At 43.5% G+C, this 26,465-nt stretch overlaps 1 protein-coding gene across 3 annotated transcripts; it reads right to left on the bottom strand.

Moving 5' to 3' along the window:
- Positions 1-12: 12 nt before the first annotated feature.
- Positions 13-26,160, bottom strand: LOC112250501 (BTB/POZ domain-containing protein 9-like). 3 transcript variants are annotated; one of them, XM_024420697.2, is made up of 11 exons: positions 25,971-26,160; positions 24,753-24,971; positions 22,437-22,800; positions 21,917-22,184; positions 21,519-21,738; positions 16,672-16,791; positions 16,450-16,559; positions 16,088-16,277; positions 15,864-15,971; positions 15,656-15,734; positions 13-2,274 (listed from the first exon to the last, which is right to left on the bottom strand). In XM_024420697.2, the coding sequence occupies exons 2-11, from the start codon at positions 24,938-24,940 to the stop codon at positions 2,074-2,076; spliced, it is 1,848 nt and encodes a 615-aa protein (XP_024276465.1). In that variant the 5' UTR covers positions 24,941-24,971; positions 25,971-26,160; the 3' UTR covers positions 13-2,073. The 3 variants fall into 3 exon arrangements, with proteins under 3 accessions (XP_024276465.1, XP_024276466.1, XP_024276467.1); XM_024420698.2 differs by lacking the exon at positions 25,971-26,160 and adding an exon at positions 25,356-25,796; XM_024420699.2 differs by lacking the exons at positions 24,753-24,971; positions 25,971-26,160 and adding an exon at positions 24,309-24,371.
- Between the last annotated feature and the right edge of the window lie 305 nt (positions 26,161-26,465).

Raw genomic sequence — 26,465 nt, 5'->3', positions numbered from 1 at the left:
TTTAAACGGAAGCAATATAAAAAACGTTTATTTCCTTATTTCACGGTTTGAATCGTTGAAAATTACTATTACCAAAACGCGATAATGAATACGTCCCAACCCATTGGTCTTTTTGGGACAAACCAAAACATGAATCAGCTGTGAAGCAGGAGGATCACAAAATATATTTCACGTCAGAGTAGCCATTTGCACAACACATCTTATTCGAAGTCACTTAGCTATCTAAATATATGGATCAAACATATTGCTCAGCGAAAATGTGCAATTGGAGTGCTTGAAGCATGAACGACAAGCATTCTTGAGATAAAATTGGTTTGCAATCTATCGTCTCGCACTCCCATAGAGCGTTTTAAATCTTTCACAGTATTAATTGGTAAATTTACAGTGGTGTAAAACATGTCAAATACATACTGACATACATGGGTCTTCATGACACACAAGTTGTACATGTTTTGTTCCACATCTTTAATACAGTATTGTTTAAAAGCTTGATTGCCAGCTGGTAGGGTATCATGAGGATGGATGGACAAGGGTGCATTTAAAACCTGTATTAAATCAGCAATGTTAAAAAAAAAACATTTGGTCTTTCAAGTTTGATGAGGGTTGCTAACAATAAGTACTGCAAAATGAGTCCGACAACATTTAATACCGTTTCCTGCAGCCACTGCCTGCAATAAAATGTACATGTATTGGCCCACTAACATTGGCCATAAGCAGAGATCACCAGTCTGAAGAAGCCTTTGGCACTCACTAATGCAAAACCTACTTGACTTTAGAAATCAATCAATATGTTTTGAACACCAAGAGGTTGAGAGACTTTTCTGCTGAATCTCTATCAACATCTACAAAAGAGACCTCTTCTGAAAATATATCCCAACGTATGTTAATGGCAGTGATATAGAAAAACAGATAAAAGTCATCCCAAGCAATGGTGATATAGTACAGTAATGATATTGTACTAAGATGATAGAACAAATTGCAATCAAAACATATAGATATGAGAAGGATAATCTGCTTTCTACTTAATTTTACTTTAAGTCAATGTTCAGCCCTCATGCAATAGCAGCAATGTGAAAGTATCTAAAGGATTGCTCAAATCTACTTGAAAGCTTGTAAAATAACAAAGGAGATATGAAAAAGTAGAGAGCAATATTAAGAGCCAAAAAACAAAGAAAGAGGGAAGAGGTGAGAGATAATAGGAAGCACGGCACTGAGAAATAAACCGTAGAGCCAACACACAACTTAACAAATCAAACCACAAACAAAATAATTGACAATATACATATCATATCTACATTTAGCAGTAAGCACAAGCAGCAATTAAAGTTGTCCTCAAAGGTGAGGACAACAATAAAATGACAAAAACAAATCTATAGACAGAAATAGCTATTACCAGCACTGCACATTTCCCCAGTGCTTAATAGACCTAGGTAATATCTTTCTTACAGTAAATATGGGGAACAATAAAGTGCCAAATATCAGCTGCTCATAGATTCTCCCTCCGATTTCCACAAAGTGCTGATGAATTTACCAAACATTGAAGTTCCCGCTCAGCCAAGACTGCAATATTAGTCTTTAAGTCCAAATGGGGGGGTGAATCAAATTCATTTCCAGGATATAAACCTTGAGCATAGGTGAATATGACCATGTTCACCTATGATTTTTCTTCAACATGAGTAGAAAATCATTGATAGTGGTATTGCATTGGTTAATCTTTGGATGAGCAGTACTGATTGCGTCTCCACTGGCTGGATAGCACCTGGCCTGACTAGGCTTTGAAGAGTGCCAACTGAGTACCCTTAAACCGGCAGCAAATGTGGGCTAATACCTTCACAGGAAATGTATGGACCAATTTAATCCATAGCCTTTTTCCCACCATTGTCTATCATTTCAGACAGGGAGGACTGTATGAGCACCCTAAAAACCTGAAATTGATGTAAGATTCTGTTAACGTGTTAGAGGCTTATTTTTGTTATCAAAATGAATTGTATGCTTAGCAGCATTTTAGCAGTGCATCTTGTGTGATAGATAAAGGTTGTGCAAAATTGTTTTCTTGGGGTTTTTCCTTTTCTCTCAGAGGTGGGGTTGTGAGGAAGTGGAGGATGAGGATGAGGAGGGCTGGGAGGGGAGAAGGCTGTGGGTGCAGGATGGCTGCATGGGTCTAGGGTTCTGGGATGTGGAACTGGACTCAAAAGGTGATGCCTGCCCAAGACTACCCTCTTTCACCTCCGTGTCCAACTGGGTCGGACACTCAAAGTGGACACAATGGAACACCTGAAAGAGAGAGAGAGAAACAGGGAATGAGGAACGGATATACAACATTTTCCCCTGGTGCCACTACGTTTTTCCAGATGGTGGCACCAGCCCATGATTTGGTTGCATCATGTGTTCCCCCGCACAGTCATGCAATAGAAAAACATATGTAATTATCAAATAATTAAAGAGCTTTATTAAGAAGTGAGATAGAAATATTTTCATTCCTCTTACATTTTGTGATTAAAAATATGCACAACCAAATCCAGTGATAGTCATGAATATTGGGTTGACAATTAGACCATTGTCATTATATTTTACTATTAAAATAGGGCTCCAGAGATCTCCAGATGTTTAGAGATCTTTATGTGCACTAATATAATAGGCACATTTATTTAGGACTAATTTCCCACCTGAGTAAGTGGAGATCTAGTTAGCTAGATCACCAACTCTAATTATGAATTGGGTGGTTTGAGCCCTGAATGCTGAGCCGTCGTATATCAGACCGTATACCATGGGTATGACAAAATATTTATTTTTACTGCTCTAATTACATTGGTAACCAGTTTATAATAATAGAAAATAGCTGTGGTATATTGGCCATACACCAAACACCCTCAGCCCTTATTGCTTAAATATAATACCCACTGCTAGTAGCCATGTATTAATCTAACAGTAAATGTAATGTCCTAAAAAACTTTGCAGGCATAGCCTACCAATGAGGCCTATGCAATCGCAGTGGTCAATGCGCATTTCGCACACATGATCTCAAAGCCATATCAAAAATCTTGGTTGTAAAATAGTTGCTATTAAGCTCAATATGGAGAGTTGAGAATTTTTTTGTTATACCACCAGAAAGCTGAGAACCACCTGTCCTCCCTTTAAAAATCAGTGATATTAGTATTACACAGGATAGCTGTGTTTTCCCCGCAATTGGATTTTGAAATGCTTTAAGATGTCCACCTTTGCTCCTGTACTCAAGAAAGTGAAAGTAACTGAAATAAATGACTATCGCCCCCGTAGCACTCACTTCTGTCATCATGAAGTGCTTTGAGAGGCTAGTTAACGATCATATCACCTCCACCTTACCAGACACCCTAGACCCACAACAATTTGCATACACCCCAACAGATCCATGGGTGAACCAATCACCATCACACTGCCCTATCCCATCTGGACAAGAGGAATACCTATGTAAGAATGCAGTTCATCAACGACAGCTCAGTCTTCAACACCACAGTACCCTCCAAGCTCATCACTAAGCTCAGGGCACTAGGTCTGAACCCCACCCTGTGCAACTGGGTCCTGGACCTCCTGACTGGCTCACCCCTGTTGGTGAAGGTAGGCAACAACACCTCCACTACACTGATTCTCAACACGGGGGCCCCACAAAGGTGCGTGCTCATCCCCCTCCTGTACTCCCTGTTCAGCCATGACTACGTGGCCAAGCATGTCTCCAACTCAATCTTCAATTTTGCAGACGACAAGTGGTAGGTCTGATTATCAACAACGACGAGACAGCTTACAGGGAGGTGGTGAGGGCCCTGGCAGATTGGTGCCAGGCAAATAACCTCTCCCTCAACATAAAAAGAAATGAAAGAGCTGATCATTGACTTCAGGAGACAGCAGAGAGAGAGCACATCCCCATCCACGTGGCAGTAGTAGAGGGTGAAAAGCTTTGTTCCTCCGAGTCCACATCACTGACAACCTAAAATGGTCCAACATACAGTGTGGTGAAGAAGGCATAACAGCGCCTCTTCAACCTCAGGAGGTTGAATAAATTTGGCTTGGCCACTAAGACCATCACAAACGTCTACAGATGCACCATTGAGAGCATTCTGTTGGGTTGTATCACCAACTGGCATGGAAATTGCACCGTCCGCAACCTCAGGGCTCTCCAGAGGGTTGTGAGGTCAGCCGAACACAACACTGGGGGCACATTGTTAATCCAAAATGCGTAGCAGTCAAACTTGTGTTTGTCTTGTCCCGTCCTGTGTTAATTAGTCTGTAATTAGTCTGGTTTTCCTTTTTTCCCCATATATTTTTTAATCTCAATTTCCATCTACTAAACATACTTTCCTGCAACCAGCCTCACCCAATGTGGTACGGATCTGCTATTTTTTATACATTATAACTGGAACCTCCATCAGAAGCTAACCAGCAAACTAGCTACTCGTCATTGTTTGCAACTGCTAGCGACACTAGCCAGCTTTAGCTCGGACAATTACCTGCCAATCTGAACAGCATGATATCAACCCAGAACATATCAGACTGGTTTTCTCCACTACATCACCAGATTCCTGCCGCAAGCACTGGACCATTACACCGGATCATCACAGCTAACTAGCTGCAAACGAGTGGCTAATGTTGGCTAACGCCTCTGTCCAAATGCAAGCACCAGTTAGCCCTGAGCTAGCCTCATCTCAATATTGAGCATGGCCCATCTCCCGGCAAGTCGACAGAGTTTACCAGCTAATTCTTGGTCTACAAATACCTCTTTTACCAATTGGCCTGGACCCTTTATTGTCGACACGGAGCCCCGCCGATCCATCATGACTGGTCTGCCGATGTAATCGTCCGAGGTGGTTTCAACAGGCTTCTCTGTTGCGATGTCGCCGAAGACCCATCTGCTATCCCCAACCCGCTAGCTTTCTGAACGCCGTGTCTCCCGCTCGCCTAGCATAGTAGCAACTACCGAACGGCTCCCTGACTCACCTATTGCTGCTCATTGAACCCTATGATCACTCGGCTACACAGCTGATACCTGCTGGTCTTTTCATTAACACTGTACCTCATTTTGTTTATCCGTCAGCCCCAGCCTCAAACTCAGATCCGGTGTGTACCCATCCGACCCTCTCATCGCCATTTACCCGTTGCTGTCTTAGCTCCAACACCCGTGATCTCCAACGTCAATATACCTTGTCTACTGCTGTTTCGGTTAGTTATTTTTTTATTTCATTGTAGAGCCCCCAGTCCTGCTCAACATGCCTGAGAAGCTCTTTTGTCCCACCTCCCCACGCATGCAGAGACCTCACCTGGCTTAACATTGTGCCTCCAGACACACAACCTTTCTCATTGCCACTCAACGCCTAGGTTTACCTCCACTGTACTTACATCCTACCACACCCATCTGTACATTATGCCCTGAATCTATTCTACCACGCCCAGAAATCTGCTCCTTTCATTCTCTGTTCCCAACGCACGAGACAACCAGTTTTTATAGCCTTTAGCCGTACCCTCATCCTACTCCTCCTCTGATGTAGAGTTTAACCCAGGCCCTGTAGCCCCCAGTTCTACACCTATTCCCCAGGCGCTCTCATTTGTTGACTTCTGTAACTGTAAAAATGTCTTAGTTTCATGCATGTTACTATCAGAAGCCTCCTCCCCAAGTTTGTTTTATTCACTGCTTTCAACACCATAGTACCCTCCAAGCTTGTCATCAAGCTCGAGACCCTGGGTCTCGACCCCGCCCTGTGCAACTGGGTACTGGACTTCCTGACGGGCCGCCCCCAGGTGGTGAGGGTAGGCAACAACATCTCCATCCCGCTGATCCTCAACACTGGGGCCCCACAAGGGTGCGTTCTGAGCCCTCTCCTGTACTCCCTGTTCACCCACGACTGCGTGGCCACGCACGCCTCCAACTCAATCATCAAGTTTGCAGACGACACAACAGTGGTAGGCTTGATTACCAACAACTACGAGACGGCCTACAGGGAGGAGGTGAGGGCCCTCAGAGTGTGGTGTCAGGAAAATAACCTCACACTCAACGTCAACAAAACTAAGGAGATGATTGTGGACTTCAGGAAACAGCAGAGGGAACTCCCCCCTATCCACATCGATGGAACAGTAGTGGAGAGGGTAGTAAGTTTCAAATTCCTCAGCATACACATCACAGACAAACTGAATTGGTCCACTCACACAGACAGCATCGTGAAGAAGGCGCAGCAGCGCCTCTTCAACCTCAGGAGGCTGAAGAAATTTGGCTTGTCACCAAAAGCACACAAACTTCTACAGATGCACAATCGAGAGCATCCTGGCGGGCTGTATCACCGCCTGGTACGGCAACTGCTCCGCCCACAACCGTAAGGTTCTCCAGAGGGTAGTGAGGTCTGCACAACGCATCACCAGGGCAAACTACCTGCCCTCCAGGACACCTACACCACCCGATGTTACAGGAAGGCCATAAAGATCATCAAGGACAACAACCACCCGAGCCACTGCCTGTTCACCCCGCTATCATCCAGAAGGCGAGGTCAGTACAGGTGCATCAAAGCTGGGACCGAGAGACTGAAAAACAGCTTCTATCTCAAGGCCATCAGACTGTTAAACAGCCACCACTAACATTGAGTGGCTGCTGCCAACATACTGACTCAACTCCAGCCACTTTAATAATGGGAATTGATGGGAAATGATGTAAAATACATCACTAGCCACTTTAAACAATGCTACCTAATATGTTTACATACCCTACATTCATCTCATATGTATACGTATATACTTTACTCTATATCATCTACTGCATCCTTATGTAATACATGTATCACTAGCCACTTTAACTATGCCACTTTGTTTACATACTCATCTCATATGTATATACTGTACTCGATACCATCTACTGTATCTTGCCTAAGCTGCTCTGTACCATCACTCATTCATATATCTTTATGTACATATTCTTTATCCCCTTACACTGTGTATAAGACAGTAGTTTTTTGTTGTTGGAATTGTTAGTTAGATTACTTGTTGGATTATTACTGCATTGTCGGAACTAGAAGCACAAGCATTTCGCTACGCTCGCATTAACATCTGCTAACCATGTGCATGTGTGACAAATAAAATTGGATTTGATTTAGCACACTCTGACAACCCTGATGTCCTAGCCTTGTCTGAATCATGGCTCAAGAAGGCCACCAAAAATCCAGAAATCTCCATCCCCAACATTTTTCCATCAAGACAGAACTGCCAAAGGGGGCGGAGTTGCAATCTACTGCAGCGATAGCATGCAGAGTCCTGTTTTACTATCCAGGTCTGTGCCCAAACAGTTCGAGCTTCTACTTTTAAAAATCCACCTTTCCAGAAATAAGTCTCTCACCGTTGCCACTGGTTATAGACCCCCCTCAGCCCCCAGCTGTGCCCTGGACACCATATGTGAATTGATTGCCCTCCATCGATCTTCAGAGCCACTGCATCCATCACAGTGCCCTTTGCTTTGTCACCAAAGCCCCATATACCACCCACCACTGCAATCTGTATGCTCTCGTCGGCTGGCCCTCGCTACATATTAATCACCAGACCCACTGGCTCCAGGTCATCAAGTCTTTGGTCCAGCAGGTATCGCTCACTGGTCATCCCCAAAGCCAACACCTCCTTACCGATCGCTGCAGCTGTACATCACCCATCTGTAAATAGCCCATCCAATCTACCTACCTCATCCCCATATTGTTTTTACACACCAGTATTTCTACTTGCACATCATAATTTGCACATATATCACTCCAGGGTTAACTTGCTATAAATTGTAATTACTTCACTACTATGGCCTATTTATTACCTTACCTCCTCCCGCCATCTAGATACACTGTATATAGACTTTTTCTATTGTGTTATTGATTGTACATTTGTTTATTCCATGTGTAACTCTGTTGTTGTTGTTTGTGTAGCACTGCTTTGCTTTATCTTGGCCAGGTCACAGATGTAAATGAGAACTTGTTCTCAAGTGGCCTACCTTGTTAAATAAAGGTTAAATAAATTGAACATTTGTGGGCAGAACTGAAAAAAAAAGTGTGCGAGCACAGAGGCCTACAAACCTGACTCAGTTACACCAGCTCTGTCAGGAGGAATGGGCTAAAATTCACCCACATTCTGGGAAGCTTGAGGAAGGCTACCCAAAACATTTGACCCAAGTTAAACAATTTAAAGGCAATGCTACTAAATACTAATTGAGTGCATGTAAACTTCTGACCCACTGGGAATGTGATGAAAGAAATAAAAGCTGAAATCATACTCTACTATTATTCTGACATTTCACATTCTTAAAATAAAGTGGTGATTCTAACTGACCTAAGACAGGGAATTTTTACAAGGATTAAATGTCAGGAATTGTGAAAAACTGAGTTTAAATGTATTTGGCTATGGTGTATGTAAACTTCTGACTTGAACTGTACATATGAATTGACTAAAATCGTATGTAAACATAATTTCATTGACCAGTGTTCAATGACAATGTACATAGGGCAGCAGTCTCTTTGGTACAGGGTAGAGTAACGGGTAGTAGCTGGCGAGTAACAGTGACTAAGTTCAGGGCAGGGTACTGGGCGGAGGCTGGCTGGTGGTGACTTTTTAACATGGCGATAAAAGCTGTTTTTCAGTCTCTCGGGCCCAGCTTTGATGCACCTGTACTGTCTCCACCTTCTAGAAATTAGTAGGGTGAACAGGCCGTGGCTGAGATCCTTGATGATTTTCTTGGCCTTCCTGTGACACCGGGTGCTGTAGATGTCCTGGATGGCAAGCAGTTTTTTATTTTGTTTCACCTTTATTTAACCAGCTATGCCAGTTGAGAACAAGTTCTCATTTACAACTGCGACCTGGCCAAGGTGAAGCAAAGCAGTGCGACAAAAAACAGAGTTACACATCGGATAGACAAACGTACAGTCAATAACAATAGACAAATCTATATACAGTGTGTGCAAATGTAGAAAGATTAGGGATGTAAGGCAATAAATAGGCCATAGTGGCGGAATAATTAAAATTTAGCATTAAAACTGGAGTGATAGTGCAAGTAGAGATACTGGGGTGGAAAAGAGCAACAATAAAAAATAATATGGGGATGAGGTAGTTGAGTGGGCTATTTACAGATGGGCTGTGTACAGCTGCAGCGATCGGTAAGCTGCTCAGATAGCAGTTTCTTAAAGTTAGTGAGGGAAATAAGTCTCCAACTTCAGCGATTTTTGCAAATAATTCCAGTAATTGAACCCTGTGGCATCCCCATAGAGACTGCCAGAGATCTGGACAACAGGCCCTTCGATTTGACACACTGAACTCTGTCTGAGAAGTAGCTGGTGAACCAGGCGAGGCAGTCATTTGAGAAACAAAGGCTATTGAGTCTGCCGATAAGAATGCAGTGATTGACAGAGTCAAAAGCCTTGGCCAGGTCGATGAAGACAGCTGCACAGTACTGTCTTCTCTATGGAGGTTATGATATCATTTAGGACCTTGAGCGTGGCTGAGGTGCACCCTTGACTAGCTCGGAAACCAGATTGCATAGCAGAGAAGGTACGGTGGGATTCGAAAAGGTCGGTGATCTGTTTGTTAACTTGGCTTTTCGAAGACTTTATAAAGACAGGGTAGGATAGATATAGGTCTGTAACAGTTTGGGTCTAGAGTGTCTCCCCCTTTGAAGAGGGGGGATGACCGCGGCAGCTTTCCAATCTTTAGGGATCTCAGACGATACGAAAGAGGTTGAACAGGCTAGTAATGTTGGTTGCAACAATGGCAGCGGATAATTTTAGAGAGAAAGAGTCCAGATTGTCTATCCCAGCAGATTTGTAGGGGTCCAGATTTGCAGCTCTTTCAGAACATCCGCTATCTTGATTTGGGCAAGGAGAAGCGGAGGGGGGCTTGGGTAGGTTGCTGTGGGGGGTGCAGAGCTGTTGGCCGGGGTAGGGGCAGCCAGGTGGAAAGCATGGCCGGCCGTAGAAAAATGGTTATTGAAATTCTCAATTATCGTATATTTATCGGTGTCGACAGTGTTTCCTAGCCTCAGTGCAGAGGGCAGCTGGGAGGAGGTGCTCTTATTCGCCATGGACTTTACAGAGTCCCAAAACTTTTTGGAGTTAGAGCTACAGGATGCAAATTTCTGTTTCAAAAAGCTAGCCTTTGCTTTCCTAACTGACTGTGTGTATTGGTTCCTGACTTCCCTGAAAAGTTGCATATCGCGGGGACTATTCGATGCTAGTGCAGTCCGCCACAGGATGTTTTCGTGCTGGTCGAGGGCAGTCAGGTCTGGAGTGAACCAAGGGCTATATCTGTTCTTAGTTCTACATTTTTTGAAAGGGGCATGCTTATTTAAGATGGTGAGGAAATTACTTTTAAAAGAACAACCAGGCATCCTCTACTGATGGGATGAGGTCAATATCCTTCCAGGATACTTGGGCCAGGTCGATTAGAAAGGCCTGCTCGCAGAAGTGTTTTAGGAAGCGTTTGACAGTGATGAGGGGTGGCCGTTTGACCGCGGACCCATAACGGATTCAGGCAATGAGGCAGTGATCGCTGAGATCCTGATTGAAAACCAGAGGTGTATTTGGAGGGCAAGTTGGTCAGGATAATATCTGAGGGTGCCCATGTTTACGGATTTAGAGTTGTACCTGGTGGGTTCCTTGATCATTTGTGTGAGATTGAGGGCATCTACCTTAGATTGTAGGACTGCTGGGGTGTTAAGCATATCCCAGTTTAGGTCACCTAACAGAACAAACTCTGAAGATAGATGGGGGGCAATCAATTCACATATGGTGTCCAGGGCACAGCTGGGAGCTGAGGGGAGTCTACAACAGGCGACAACAGTGAGAGACTTATTTCTGGAGAGATTCATTTGTAAGATTATAAGCTCAAACTGTTTGGGCATAGACCTGGAAAGTATGACAGAACTTTGCAGGCTAACTCCTCCCCCTTTGGCAGTTCTGTGTCGATGGAAAATGTTATAGTTGGGGATGGAAATTTTTGGTGGCCTTCTTAATTCAGGATTCAGACACGTCAAGGACACCAGGGTTGGCGAAGTGTGCTAAAGCAGTGAGTAAAACAAACTTAGGGAGGAGGCTTCTGATGTTAACATGCATGAAACCAAGGCTTTTACGGTTACAGAAGTCAACAAATGAGAGCGCCTGGAGACACACAGGGCCTGGGTTAACCTCCACATCACCCAAGAAACAGAGGAGGAGTAGGATGAGGGTACAGCTAAAGGCTATCAAAACTGATCATCTAGTGTTTTGGGGACAGAGAATAAAAGGAGAAGATTTCTGGGCGTGGTAGGATAAATTCAGGGCATAATGTCCAGACAGGGGTATGGTAGGGTGCGGGTACAGTGGAGGTAAACCTAGGCATTGAGTGACGATAAGAGAGGTTGCATCTCTGGACGCACTAGTTATGCTGGGTGAGTTCATCGCATGTGTGCGAGGTGGGACAAAATAGGTATCTGAGGCATGTTGAGTGGGACTAGGGGCTCCGCAGTGAACTAAAACAATGATAACTATCCTAAACAACAGTATACAAGGCATATTGACATTAAAGAGAGACATAAAGCAAGGTATAAAACAATCCCAGGTTCTGATTGGGAGAAGAGCTAGCTAAGAAAACGGGTAAGACAACAGGTAAAATTGTGATGATTGGGCAGAGAGGGTCATTTAACTGTACACAAGGCCTGAGTCGAGGCTGGGGCGGACAGATAAACAAAATGGAGTACCGTGATTAATGAACAGTCCAGCAGACATCAGCTATGTAGCCAAGTGATCATAGGGTCCAGTGAACAGCAATAGATTAAACAGGGAAGCCGCTAGGTAGTCGTTACTACGCTAGCAAGCAGGAGACACGGCATTCCAAAAAAGTTAGCAGGCCGGGGCTAGGCCGGTTGAGGGCACAGCGGATGGAATTACGTTGGCAGATCAGTCGTGACGGAACAGCAGGGCTCCGTGTTGACAAAGGGTCCAGGCCAGTTAGAAAAAGAGGTATTGTAGCTGGAGTAATTTAGTTCGCTAGCCGGGAGATGCACCTGGCTCACGGCTAACTGGTGCTAGCTTTGGGACAAGGGCGTTAGCCACAATAGCCACTCGGTAGCAGCGATGATCCGATGCAGAGGTCCAGTGCTTACTGCAAGAATCTGGTGGTGTAGAGGATTCTAGTCGTGTTATTGAAGAGCCCGGGAGGCATCAGCTGTGTAGCCGAGCAGGCCACTGAGCAGGCCGGGAGATGGGCCTGGCATCGGGGCTGGGCCACTTGGTGGCAGCTAGCTAGCTGCGATGATCTGGAGTAAATGGTTCAGGGCTTATGGCAGGAATCCGGTGTTGTCGTGGAGAAAAACAGTCCGATATGCTCAGAGTTGATAACGCGCTGTGAAGACTGGCAGGCTGGCAAGTATTATCCAGGCTAAAAGCGGCTGTTGTCTGTGCTAAAGGTAAAGGCCGCTAGCAGTGATTGACAATGACTAAATAGCTAGTAGCCAATTAGCTGGTTAGTTGCTGATGGCTAGCTTCTGATGGAGGTTCAGGCTAAGGTCTAAAAATAAGGTCTAAAAATAGCAGATCTGTATCACATTGGGTGAGGCGGGTTGCCGGAAGGTATATTTAATTAAGAAAAATGGAAAAAGCGATCGAGAATATAAGAAAAAAAAACAAGAAATGTACACGGGAGAATGACAAACAACGTCTGCACTGCTACGCCATCTTGGAACAAACGGATTGGGGTCAGGGATATAGGTATGAGTTCAGGGCTTTGTGATGGCCACTCCAATACCTTGACCTTCTTGTCCTTAAGCCATTTTGATCGGAACTTTGGAAGTATGCTTGGGGTCATTGTCCATTTGGAAGACCCATTTGAGACAAATCATTAACTTCCTGACTGATGTCTTGAGATGTTGCTTCAATATATCCACATATTTCCCTACCTCACAATGCCATCTATTTTGTGAAATGCACCAGTCCCTCCTGCAACAAAGCACCCCCACAACATTATGCTGCCATCCCCGTTCTTCACGGCTGGGATGGTGTTCTTCGGTTTGCAAGCCTCACCGTTTTCACTCCAAACATAATGGTCATTATGGCCAAACCGTTCTATTTTTCTTTCATCAAACCAGAGGACATTTCTCCAAAAAGTACGATCTTTGTCCCCACGTTCAGTTGCAAACCATAGTCTGGCTTTTTTATGGCGGTTTGGAGCAGTGGATTCTTCTTTGCTGGGCGGCCTTTCAGGTTATGACGATATAGGACTCGTTTTACTGTGTATATACATACTTTTGTACCGGTTTCCTCCAGCATCTTCACAAGGTCCTTTGCTGTTGTTCTGGGATTGATTTACACTTTTCACACCAAAGTACGTTCATCTCTAGGAGACAGAACGCGTCTCCTTTCTGAGCGGTATGACAGCTGCATGGTCCCATGGTGTTTACACTTGCGTACTATTGTTTGTACAGATGAATGTTGTACCTTCAGGCGTTTGGAAATTGCTCCCAAGGATGAACCAGACTTGTTGTCTACAATTTTTTTCTGAGGTCTTGGCTGATTTATTTGGATTTTCCCATGATGTCAAGCAGAGGCACTTAGTTTGAAGGTAGGCCTTGAAATACATCCACAGATACACCTCCAATTGACTCAAATTATGTCAATTAGCCTATAAGAAGCTTCTAAAGCCATGACATCATTTTCTAGAATTTTCCCAGTCAACTTAGTGTATGTAAACTTCTGACCCACTGGAATTGTGATGCAGTGAATTATAAGTGAAATCTGTAAACAATTGAAGTCTGTAAACAATTGTTGGAAAAATTACTAACCGACTTGCCAAAACTATAGTATGTTAACAAGAAATTTGTGGAGTGGTTGAAAAACGAGTTTTAATGACTCCAACCTATGTGTATGTAAACTTCCGACTTCAATTGTATTCTGGTCAAGGCTCATCCTATATAACTACTGCTGTACACACATTTTCTATTCATATACTGTCCATACACACCATCATATACAGTGGCTTCAGAAAGTATTCAGACTCCTTAACTTTTTCCACATTTTGTTACGTTACCGGCTTATTCTAAAATGGATTTAAATAGAAAATAACTCAATCTACATACAATACCCCATAATGACGAAGCAAAAACAGGTTTTTAGAAATGTTTCCAAATTGAAATATAAAAACCAGAAATACCTTATTTAGATAAGCATTCAGACCCTTTGCTATGAGACTTGACATTGAGCTCAGGTGCATCCTGTTTTCATTGATCATCTTTGAGATGTTTCTAGAACTTTATTGGACGTGATTTGGAAAGGCACACACCTGTCTATATAAGGTCCCACAGTTGACAGTGCATGTCAGAGCAAAAACCAAGCCATGAGGTTGAAGGAATTGTCCGTCGAGCTCCGAAACAGGATTGTGTCGAGGCACAGATCTGGGGAAGGGTAGCAAAAAATGTCAGCCGCATTGAAGGTCCCCAAGAACAAAGTGGTCTTAATCTTTCTTAAATGGAAGAAGTTTGGAACCGTCGAAACTCTTCCTAAAGCTGGCTGTCATGCCAAACTGAGCAATCGGAGGAAAAGGGCCTTGGTCAGGGAGGCGACCAAGAACCCGATGGTCACTCAGAGAGCTCTTGAGTTCCTCTGTGGAGATGTGAGAACCTTCCAGAAGGACAACTATCTCCGCAGCACTCCACCAATCAAGCCTTTATGGTAGAGTGGCCAGACGGAAGCAACTCTTCAGTAAAAGGCACATGACAGCCCGCTTGGAGTTTGCCAAAAGGCACCTAGAGGCTATGAGAAACAAGATTCTCTGGTCTGATGAAACCAAGACAGAACTCTTTGGCCTGAATGCCAAGCATTCTCTTTGGCCTGAATGTCAAGTCTGAAGGAAATCTTGCATCATCCCTATGGTGAAGCATGGTGGTGGCAGCATCATGCTGTGGGGATGTTTTTCAGCGGCAGGGACTGGGAGACTAGTCAGGATCGAGGCAAAGGTGAACGGAGCAAAGTACAGAGAGATCTTTGATGAAAACCTGCTGCAGAGCTCTCAAGACCTCAGACTGGGGCGAAGGTTCACCTTCCAACAAGACAATGACCCTAAGCTCACAGCCAAGACAATGTAGGAGTGGCTTCGGGACAAGTCACTGAATGTCCTTGAGTGGCCTGGCCAGAGTCCGGAGCTGATCGAACATCTCTGGTGAGACCTGAAAATAGCTGTGCAGCAATGCTCCCCATTCAACCTGACAGAGCTTGAGTGTATCTGCAGAGAAGAATGTGAGAAACTCCCCATATAAGGGTGTGCCAAGCTTGTAGCGGCTGTAGCGGCCAGGCTGTAATCGCTGCCAAAGGTGCTTCAACAAAGTACTGAGAAAAGGGTCTGAACACTTGTTTTTTTATTTGTAATGAGCAAAAAGAAAAAAATGTTGCTTTGTGGGAAAATCTATTTTAGAATAAGGCTGTAACCTAACCAAATGTGACAAAGTCAAGGGGTCTGAATACTTTCCGAAGGCACCGTACATATCTATTTCTATATTCCAGATATATTCTGGATGCGACCAATACAACATTTTACTTACACAGCCAAGTCAAAGGGTTGCAAAATGTGACTAAATGGTTGCAGTATGGAGCCCTGTAAATGAAAAATCCAGACAAAATATTATTTTTTTATTACTGTTTATGCGTAATCCTCTCACCTCATTTGCAGTGTTGTTAGTTCCCACGATGCGAATAAAAGAGGCAGGCTGCTTGTCGAATTTGAGCGTCTGCCACGATCTGTTGAAGAAAAACAAAACTGTTAAAAGATCTCAGATGGACAGTATTATTCAGATGGACAGTATTATAAAAAGATAATCTGAAAAGAGTATGGGAAAGGGAGACTTGAAGACAGACTGGGAGTCTTACCGACATGGCACCTTGGTGCGGTCCACCACCTTTGTCCACTGCTGCTGATTGGTGGAGATCTCAATGTAGTAACTGTAGGATCGCTCATCACAATCCCACAGTAGCAGTCTGTCCAGATAGAAATAGAAAATAACTAAATCATTAGCATAATCTTTTTAATCAAATGTGCAGACGGATACAAAACCTACAAGACTCAACATGAGTGAACACACACACATCCCTACCTTAAGGAGCCAATAGTGTAGGGTTGAGCCAGTTGAATGACAATGGCCCCAGAGCCCAGCTGGTGACAGGTGTAGCCCGAGTCCCAGTCGTAGTTGTGCGTGTCCCCGTTGAGCAGAGCGTTTCTGCTCCGACTAACACCCTCGATGACACTGGAACAGGCAGCGATGGTAGCCACATTCTCATTTGGGACTGCAGATATGAAGGATGAATAAAAGCAGAGGCAAAAACCAGTAGGAGAGAGAGAGGATTGGGAATAAAGAAGAGGATTGGAGAGAGGAGTAAGATATGTTTATGTTGATCCGACCTGGCATCTTAAGAATCATATGTAACACTAGTATAACGATTGATATTCCTGCCTTACCGAGAATACCCTTTTCCAGAGTGAAGGAGCGGTGTGTGAACATGCACTCGAAAGCCACCAGATGAAAGACCTTGTTGACAGTGTTATGCGTCCCCACAATGCGCACATACCTGGGACACAAGGGAACAAATAAAAATCACACCCACTGTTGTAGAACCAAAAGTCAAAATTGGTACCAACCATAGGAAACCACAGGTAGAGATGCAAAGGGTGAGGCTTTACCTGGCTACACGTGGTGTAAAGAAGAGGTTCTGCCAAGAGCGACACAGGTACTTGGAATGGTCCACAACCCGCACCCAATCCAGCTCATCCATGGACACTTCAATATAGTAGGAGTAAGACCTACACCAAAACAGATAGACCATACAAAACCCAGTTACCAAAGCATAGCTGATGAGTATCTCGAATATCAGCATGATCGTAACATTACTGCAATGTATACAGTACCAGTCAAAAGTTCAGACACACCTACTCATTCAAGGGTATTTTCTATATTTTTACCATTTTCTACATTGTAGAATAATAGTGAAGAGATCAAAACTATGAAATAACACATATGGAATCATGTTTAACACTTTTTTTGGTTACAACAAATCAAAAGATATTTTATATTTGAGATCCTTCAAAGTAGCCACCGCTTGCCTTGACAGCTTTGCGCACACTTGGCTTTTCTCTCATCCAGCTTCACCTGGAATGCTTTTCCAACAGTCTTGGAGGAGTTCCCACATATGATGAGCAATTGTTGGCTGCTTTTCCTTCACTCTGCGGTCCAACTCATCCCAAACCATCTCAATTGGGTTGAGGTCGGGTGATTGTGTAGGCCAGGTCACATGAGGCAACGCTTCATCACTCTCCTTAGTCAAATAGCCCTTATACAGCCTGGAGGTGTGTTGGGTCATTGGGTCATCCTGTCGAAAAACAAATTATAGTCCCACTAAGTGCAATCCAGATGGGATGGCATATCGCTGCAGAATGCTGTGGTAGTCATGCCTTGAATTCTAAATAAAACATTGACCGTGTCACCAGCAAAACACCCCGACACCATCACATCTCCTCCATGCTTCACGGTGGGAACTATACATGCAGAGGTCATCTGTTCACCTACTCTGTGGTTGGAACCAAAAATCTCAAATTTGGACTCATCAGACCAAAGATTTCTACCTGTCTAATGTCCACCTCTTCTTCTTATTGGTGTCCTTTAGTAGTGGTTTCTTGCAGCAATTCGACCATACAGTTAAATAGTTAACACACACACACGCAGCGGTCTAAGGCACTGCATCTCAGTTCAAGAGGAATCACTACAGTCCCTGGTTCGAATCAGGCGTATTCACTTCCGTTCGTGATTGGGAGTCACATAGGGCGGCACATAATTGGCCCAGCGTCGTCCAGGGTAGGCCATCATTGTAAATAAGAATTTGTTCTTAACCGACTTGCCTAGATAAATAAAAAAGGTCATACACACCAAAAAGTTACTTTGTTGGCATTTACGTATGTCCCCATTACCAGTAAAAGATCATCAAAACCTATTTCACTTACTTGCTGTGCTGTTTTGTTGTTCATTTGTTCAGTCGTTTCATTCTCAACCAGGATTTCATCATACATTTCAAGCAGTGAAGTTTCAGCTGTCAGTCCATGGCCTCTTCCTCGGTGCGCACTGTTACTGTCTGTTTCCCCGTTTTCAGGTCTGCATCGAAATCCTCGTTGACCCACTGTGCTTTCAGACTCTGCATGATCATGGGGCTGACATCGTTGGTCCAAATGTCAGTCGTGAAGCTAATAGCAGTGACACTCATAGCAAGTAGCTCAAAGACGTACGTTTCAACAACACTAACTCCGGTAGGGTAACATCTGAAAAAGTGTGCACTGGGGCTCGACCAGTCGGCGAAAGCCAACATCATCCACGACAGAGATTGATTGTCAAGGGCAAATAATGATATTATCTTGGCGTTAATGGATTCCGACCTTTGAGTCGTCTTGCTGAAATGCTTACTCTTTAAAATGACTGCTCAACTTTTTTTTTTGTTCTGTGTAGCGCTGAATTTTCCGTCGCGTCATTACATCATATAGGTATGCACGTCAGCTTTGACATCGGTTTTGCACATCGCCGTTAAACTAGACAGACATTGGGCCAATGTCTATGTTGGCATTCTTAGCACATATCGGCCGATTCCAATATGCTCATCGACATATCGTGCATCCCTACAGTGAAGCATTTATTTGGGCTGCAATTTCTGAGGCTGATAACTAATGATCTTATCCTCTGCAGCAGAGGGAACGATGGGTCTTCCTTTCCTGTGGCAGTCCTAAAAGTTTAAAATCAAACTTTGACACGTGCCGAATGCAACGAGTGTAGACCTTACCGTGAAATGCTTACTTACAAGCCCTTAACCAACAGTGCACTTCAAGAAGAATTAAGAAAATATTTACCAAATAAACTAAAGTAAAAAATACAAACAAAATAACGAGGCGATATCCAGGGGGTACTGGTACCAAGTCAGTGTGCGGGGGTACAGGTTAGTTGAGGTAGTTTGTACATGTAGGTAGGGGTGAAGTGACTATGCATAGATAACAGCGAGTAGCAGCAGTGAAAACAAAATGGGGGGTGAAAAGCCCGGTGGTCATTTGATTAATTGTTCAGGAGTCTTATGGCTCCGGTATTGCTTGCCGTGCGGTAGCAGAGAAAACAGTTTATGACTTGGGTGACTGGACTGATAATTTTACGGGCTTTCCTCTGACACCGCCAATTATATAGGTCCTGAATGGCAGGAAGCTTTGTGAATGTTGACCTGTTTAAAGGTCTTGCTCACATCGGCTACCGAGAGCATTACAACAGTCATCCAGAACAGCTGGTGCTCACGTGCATGTTTCAGTGTTGCTTGAAGCGTGCATAAAAGGCATTTAGCTCGTCTGGTAGGCTTGCGTCACTGGGCAACTCGTGTCTAGGTTTCCCTTTGTAGTCCATAATAGTTTAAGCCCTGCCACATTCGACGAGCGTCAGAGCCATTGTAGTAGGATTCAATCTTAATCCTGTATTGATGCTTTGCTTGTTTGATGGTTCGTCTGAGGGCATAGCAGGATTTCTTATAAGCATCCAGATTAGTGTCACACTCCTTGAAAGCGGCAGCTCTAGCCTTTAGCTCAGTGCGGAAGTTGCCTGTAATCCATGGCTTCTGGTTGGGGTATGTACGTACGGTCACTGTGGGGATGATGTCGTCGATGCACTTATTGATGAAGCAGATGACTGAGGTGGTATACTCCTCAATTCCATTGGATGAATCCCGGAACATATTCCAGTCTGCGCTAGCAAAACAGTCCTGTAGCGTAACATCCGTGTCATCTGACCACTTCCGTATTGAGCAAGTGCTTTAGTGGAGGATCAGGAGGATAGAATTATGGTCAGATTTGCCAAATGGAGGGCAGAGGAGAGCTTTGTATGCATTTCTGTGTGTGGAGAAAAGGTGGTCTAGAATTCTTTTCCCCTCTGGTTGCACGTGTGACATGCTGGTAAAAATTTGGTAAAACCGATTTAAGTTTTCCTGCATTAAAGTCCCCAGACACTAGAATCACCGCTTCTGGATAAGCATTTTCTTGTTTGCTTATGGCCTTATAGAGTTGGTTGAGTGCAGTCTTAGTGCCAGCATCGGTTTGTGGTGGTAAATAGATGGCTAAGAATAATATAGATTAGAACTCTTGGTAGATAGTGTGGTCTACAGCTTATCATAAGGTACTCTACCTCAGGCGAGCAATACCTCGAGACTCCTTTAATATTAGACATTGCGCACCAGTTGTTATTGACAAATAGACAACCCCCACCCCTTGTCTTACCAGACGTAGCTTCTCTCTCCTGCAGGTGCATGGAAAATCCCGCCAGCTCTATATTATCCATGTCATCGTTCAGCCACGACTCGGCGAAACATAAGATATTACAGTTTTTAATGTCCCGTTGGTAGGATAATCTTCATCATAGGTCATCAATTTTATTTTCCAATGATTGCACGTTGGACAGTAGGACGGATGGTTGTGAGAGTTTACATGTTTTGCCTATGGATTCTCAGAAGGCAGCCCGATCTGTGCCCCCTTTTCCTCTGCCTTTTCTTCACGCAAATGACAGGGATTTGGGCCTGTTCCCGGGAAAGTAGTATATCCTTCTCGTCGGACTTGTTAAAGGAAAAGGCTTCTTCCATTTCGCGGTGAGTAGTCGCTGTTCTGATGTCCAGAAGTTATTTTTGGTCATAAGAGATGGTAGCAGCAACATTATGTACAAAATAAGTTAGAGTAAGTTAAAAACAATGAAAAAAATTAAAATAGCAGTTGGTTAGGAGCATTTAAAACATCAACCATCCTCTTCGGTGCCATCTTAGCGCTTGATGGTTTTTGCGATTGCACTTGAAGAAACTTTCAAAGTTCTTGAAATATTGTGTATTGACTGACCTTCATGTCTTAAAGTAATAATGGACTCATTTCTCTTTGCTTATTTGAGCTGTTCTTGCCATAATATAGACTTGGTCTTTTACCAAATAGGGCTCTTCTGTATACCACCCCTACCTGTCACAGCACAATTGAAAACACATTGAGGAAAGACATTGCACAAATTAACTTAAGGCACACATGTTAATTGAAATGCATTCCAGGTGATGAAGCTGGTTGACAGAATGCCTAGAGTGTGCAAAGCTGTCATCAAGGCAAAGGATGGCTACTTTGAAGAATCTCAAATATATTTTGATTTGTTTAACACTTTTTTGGTTACTACACGATTCCATATGTGTTATTTCATAGGTTTGATGTCTTCACTATTATTATACAATGTAGAAAATAAAGAAAAACCCTAGAATGAGTAGGTGTGTCCATACTTGACATGTACTGTATATAAAAACATTGCTCATCAGTTGAGCAAAACCTTCAGAGAGGAATTAATGCGTGTTTGATAGCCTACAACGCAGTTAGACTTAGCAGAATCACTGATTGGCATATCACCTTGCATCCCAAATAATTACTCATTATGTGATCAAGATTAGAGATCGTGCCTTGCTTAAACTGATACCTTAAAACATGCTGGATGTCTCACTCACCGGCTGTCCCGGTCCCAGAGCAGGATACGGATGTGGTTGATGATAGAGGCCTGGCCCAGTTTGATCTGAAGGCCAGCACGGCCGTCCTCCTCTATGGGGTGTCTGGAGAAGCCGTGGTCCAGGTCGTAGTTCTGGGTGTCTCCGTCCAGCAGAGCTGACTTCAGCTCTCCCTTCACCACCTGGGCCCCGTACTTCATGGTGGCAATGTTCTCCTCTGGGACTGTAAGACACAAAGGCATCACATTGAATACATAATATTAAATACATATCGCTCACACACACGGAATACAAAGAGACACATACAGAATTCACACGCAAACAGAATACACAGACTCCCATTGACAATTTAAGCTATTAGTTGCCGACTACTAGAACAGGACCGGAAGCGACAGACTCACTGAGCATGCCGCGGTAGTTGAGATCCATGTCACGACTCTCTGAGCGGGTCTTGATGGCATCCAGCAGGTCGTCCGGGTTGAGCAGTCCCGAGGGACGCACCACGTTTAGCATCTCCGTCAGGCTCATGAGCGGCAGCCGCACAGCTGCCATCACATCCTGCGTGGCGCTTCCCTCGCCGTTCTGCCGGCTCCAATGACACAGCGCCTGGAAGATCTCCTTCTCGCTCGCTGCAAATGAGTCCCTCCGTAACACGGTCAGCAGAGCAGTCTGCACAGAGAGAGAGAGGATAAAAAGATATTCAGTTAATACTACTTCTATCAAATTGGATTCAGTCATATTTACTGGATCTGGATCTTGTTCATTAGGGCACACAATGAAAATCGTTTGAAAACATTTAGCAATTTTTAAAATATTTTTTAAATGCATTTCTTATTAGTCCAGGTAGTTCCCTTCCTGTTTTGGTCCATGTTCTTCCATGTTTGTTGCCTAATGAACAAGACCCTGCCAACTCTCACTCACCTTGGACAATGTGAGGAAGCCGTCTGAGGCCAGGACCTCCGGGGCGCGACGGTCCATGAAGGCGCAGCACGCTGCACTGAGCGCACTCAGACAGTATAGGCTGGCCACGTCAAACACCAAACACACATTGTGTGTATGCAGGATGGTGCGCAGGAACTCTGAGGTAGAGTCCTCTAGTGGCTGGAGGCCATAGCGGTGGGCCAGACCCAGGAAGTCCAGCAGCACCTCCTCGCGGGCTGAGCTGAGGCTAGCCCGGCCTGTGTAAAGGTAGTTGAGGAGCATGGAGAAGGCCTCGGCTCGCGTCTCCTCCAGGGTCACCTCCGCCTGCGGCTGGGACTCCTTCATCCCGCCATACAGCAGAGCTCTGGGAAAAAGGATTACACATCTCATAAACTGTTACCTAGTCCTAGCTACTCCTTTTAGTGTGCTCATATGGAGTATGCGAAGATTCTGAAATACAAATGTTCACAATTTATTCAAGATTAAAAATATGAATATCTAAAATGTCTACAAATAAGCTAAATCAAAAATTGGTAGTTGAGATATTTATAATGTTGAATAAATTAATGTCAACATTTGTATTTTAGAATGTAGAGGTCAACAGATTATGATTTTTCAACGCTGATACCGATTATTGGAGGACCAAAAAAAGGAGATACCGATTAAATCGGATGATTTTTATATATTTGTAATAATGACAATTACAACAATACGGAATGAACACGTATTTTTACTTAATATAATACAAATAAATGTAGTCTCAAATAATGAAACATGTTCAATTTGGTTTAAATAATGGAAAAACAGTGTTGGAGAAGTAAAAGTGCAATATGTGCCATGTAAAAAAGCTAACGATTAAGTTCCTTGCTCAGAACATGAGAACATATGAAAGCTGGTGGTTCCTTTTAACAGGAGTCTTCAATATTCCCAGTTAGGAAGTTTTAGGTTGTAGTTATTATATGACTATTTCTCTCTATACCATATGTATTTCATATACCTTTGACTATTGGATGTTCTTATACGCACTACAGTATTGCCAGCCTAATCTCGGGAGTTGATGGGCTTGAAGTCATAAACAGCGCTGTGCTTCAGGCATTGCGAAGAAATGCTGGCAAACGCAAGAAAGTGCTGTTTGAATGAATGCTTACGAGTCTGCTGCTGCCTACCACCACTCAGTCAGACTGATCTATCAAATCATAGACTTAATTATAATATAATAAACACAGAAATACGAGCTTTAGGTCATTAATATGTTCAAATCCGGAAACAAAACATTTATTCTTTCAGTGAAATACAGAACTGTTCCGTATTTTATTGAACGGGTGGCATCCATAAGTCTAAATATTGCTGTTACATTGCAAATAAATATTGCTGTTACATTGTCATAATTATGTAAATTTCTGGCAAATTAATTACGGTCTTTGTTAGGAAGAAATGGTCTTCACACAGTTCGCAACGACCCAGGCGGCCCAAACTGCTGCATGTACCCTGACTCTGCTTGCACAGAACGCAAGAGAAGTAACACAATTTCCCTAGATAATATTGCCTTTTAACATTAATTTAACTAAATTAACTAAATATGCAGGTTTAAAAAAAATATACTTGTGTGTTGATTTTAAGAAAGGCATTGATGTTTATGGTTAGGTATATTGGTGCAACGACAGTGCTTTTTCGCAAATGTGCTTGGTAAATCATCACCCGTTTGTCAAAGTAGGCTGTGATTCGATGATAAATGAACAGGCACCGCATTGATTATTTGCAACGCAGGACAAGCTAGTTAAACTAGTAATATCATCAACCATGTGTAGTTAACTAGTGATTATGTTAAGATTGTTTTTTAAAAGAGAAGTTTAATGCTAGCTAGCAACTTACCTTGGTTCCTTGCTGCACTCGTAACAGGTGGTCAGCCTGCCACGCAGTCTCCTCGTGGAGTGCAATGTAATCGGCGTCCAAAAATGCAGATTACCGATTGTTATGAAAACTTGAAATCGGCCCTAATTAATCGACCATGCCGATTAATCGGTCGACCTCTAATCTAGACATACTCCATATGTTAAAGCACCCAATAAAGAGTAGATTGACATCAATATGTTGTCTGTATCATATATGGTTCACCGATCACAAGGTCTTACAGGAGAAATCCTAAAAAGGATGTAAAATGGCCACTTTCATCATGATTTTCTCAAAAATGGTTTGTGATACAAATGTAAAAAGCATGTCAAACAATCCTTCCTCCCAAATGCAGTCCCTATGTGAGAATTGCCAGAACAATCTGAGATACCAAAAAGATTTTACAACCACCCAAAACAGCTGTACCTGAAGTAGTGACAGCGTGCTGCCAAGATGACCCTATGGGCCGGAAATCGTTTCTCCTCCACAATGAAGGTGACATCACTGTACTCTTCACCTGGAACCAAAGCACCCAGCTGCTCGGAGAGTAGATGGATGTGGTCAATCTCTGACACGGAGGCCAGTGGACGCAAAGGATGGCTGTTGCTACTCATTGTGGTTAGACTTGGGGCGTCTCAATAACATCTGACAGAAGAGAAGACAAGCTGGTTAATTGGCGTCATTGAACCTGGCAGTGCACACACTGTCTCAAGTATCTAGCTACAGTAGCTAACTTTTGATAACTGTAGACCTTTAACAGCCCTGTTCAATTAAGGTCCTGGAGGGCAGAAACACTTCTGGTTTTCATCATCTACTTCTAATATTGGACTAGTTCATCATAAGTGCAATCAACTAAAAGGCAGGTAGAAACAAAAACCATAAGTGTTTCGGCCCTGGCTCCGGGACCGGAATTGAACAGCCCCGCTGTAGACGGAGCTAGCGGATAACAGTTAGACAGCTACTGTGTAATGTGGGTAACAATGACATTATGTGTTTGTTATAATAGGTAGACAGGAATCATCTAACTACCTAATAAATCATGAATGTGAAACTATTCAGCGTAGCTAGCAATATCAGCCACTGAGGCAAAGATCCGTATAACTAAACCACGCCACGCCACACCACAGCCTGTCATTTCAAATGGGAACAAATTAGTAATAGTGGGCAGAACAGGCAAGGTGGGCCCAGCCATGCACAGGCTAGCGAAATCTTATTGGCGCGTTCGAGATACTATTTGCATATTTCCTTTAAGGGCCGCCTACTCTGCGAAGGGCGTGTGTGCAATAACTTAATTCGCCTTTGCAATCTTGCTTAACGACGCAATTATTTTTTACTTTGGCAAATGGTCAAGTCTACAAAACGCAGTCCACTCTGTTCGTAACAAATTCTAGTTTTGGGAACAGAAAAATGTATTGAGATCAAATGTTTCATCGATGAGAAAATTAGCAGAATGTCGGGCAAAATCCATCTCGTTCCATCTTCTTCCACTACCTGCCACTGTGCTTCCCCTCACTACCATAACGCTAAGCGGTTGCTTCACATTTGTACATCCGGTGAAATATCTGTCTCATTGTTCTATCTGTCCTACTGATCTGTGATGCGGTCAACTGATACAGCAGCTTGGGTTTCACCCGTGTGACATACCTGCACAATAAGCATATCCACGTCGTTCACCCTTCCACAAAGCCTCTTCCTTGACGTTATTTTCCCCTTTATTCAATCAAATGATCGTATTGAACATTTCGTCATGAATAATTGCTATCAGTACTAAAAAAACGCTACCATCGCAAACACCACTAAGTAGGGTAACAACCCGGATGTTGTTAGGGTGGGGAGAACGGCACTGTTCCATGACACAATAGCGCCCCTTGTGTATGGACAAACATTGTAAATGCAGGTGGTGGATGTAACACATGCGAAAATGATCACTTAATTAACAACAATGTAAATTCCTGTAAATCTCAAATTTGTGATTGCGGCTCGCAATTCGGGTTGTTCCTGCATCTGGACATTCTTGAATATGCAAGAACTCCCTTTGAGCATTCTATTGGTTCCTGCATGAACGCCCCCCTCAAGTATGCAATCTCTATTTTTTACAGTTTAAGCGCCATCTTCATGCATGTGTGAAACCACAGTTAC

Source organism: Oncorhynchus tshawytscha, linkage group LG05, assembly GCF_018296145.1.
Source record: "Oncorhynchus tshawytscha isolate Ot180627B linkage group LG05, Otsh_v2.0, whole genome shotgun sequence".
Lineage (NCBI taxonomy): Eukaryota > Metazoa > Chordata > Actinopteri > Salmoniformes > Salmonidae > Oncorhynchus > Oncorhynchus tshawytscha.
This window is presented reverse-complemented; position numbering and strand designations above follow the sequence as displayed.

What these genes read in the sequence shown, in the direction of transcription:
- LOC112250501 (XM_024420697.2), bottom strand. Translation starts at nt 24,940, where the DNA reads ATGAGTAGCAACAGCCATCCTTTGCGTCCACTGGCCTCCGTGTCAGAG. An exon ending in GCACGCTGTCACTACTTCAG is followed by an intron (nt 22,801 to 24,752) that starts GTACAGCTGTTT and finishes CCTTTTTCCCAG; the next exon opens with AGCTCTGCTGTATGGCGGGA. An exon ending in TACACTATTGGCTCCTTAAG is followed by an intron (nt 15,972 to 16,087) that starts GTAGGGATGTGT and finishes CTATCTGGACAG; the next exon opens with ACTGCTACTGTGGGATTGTG.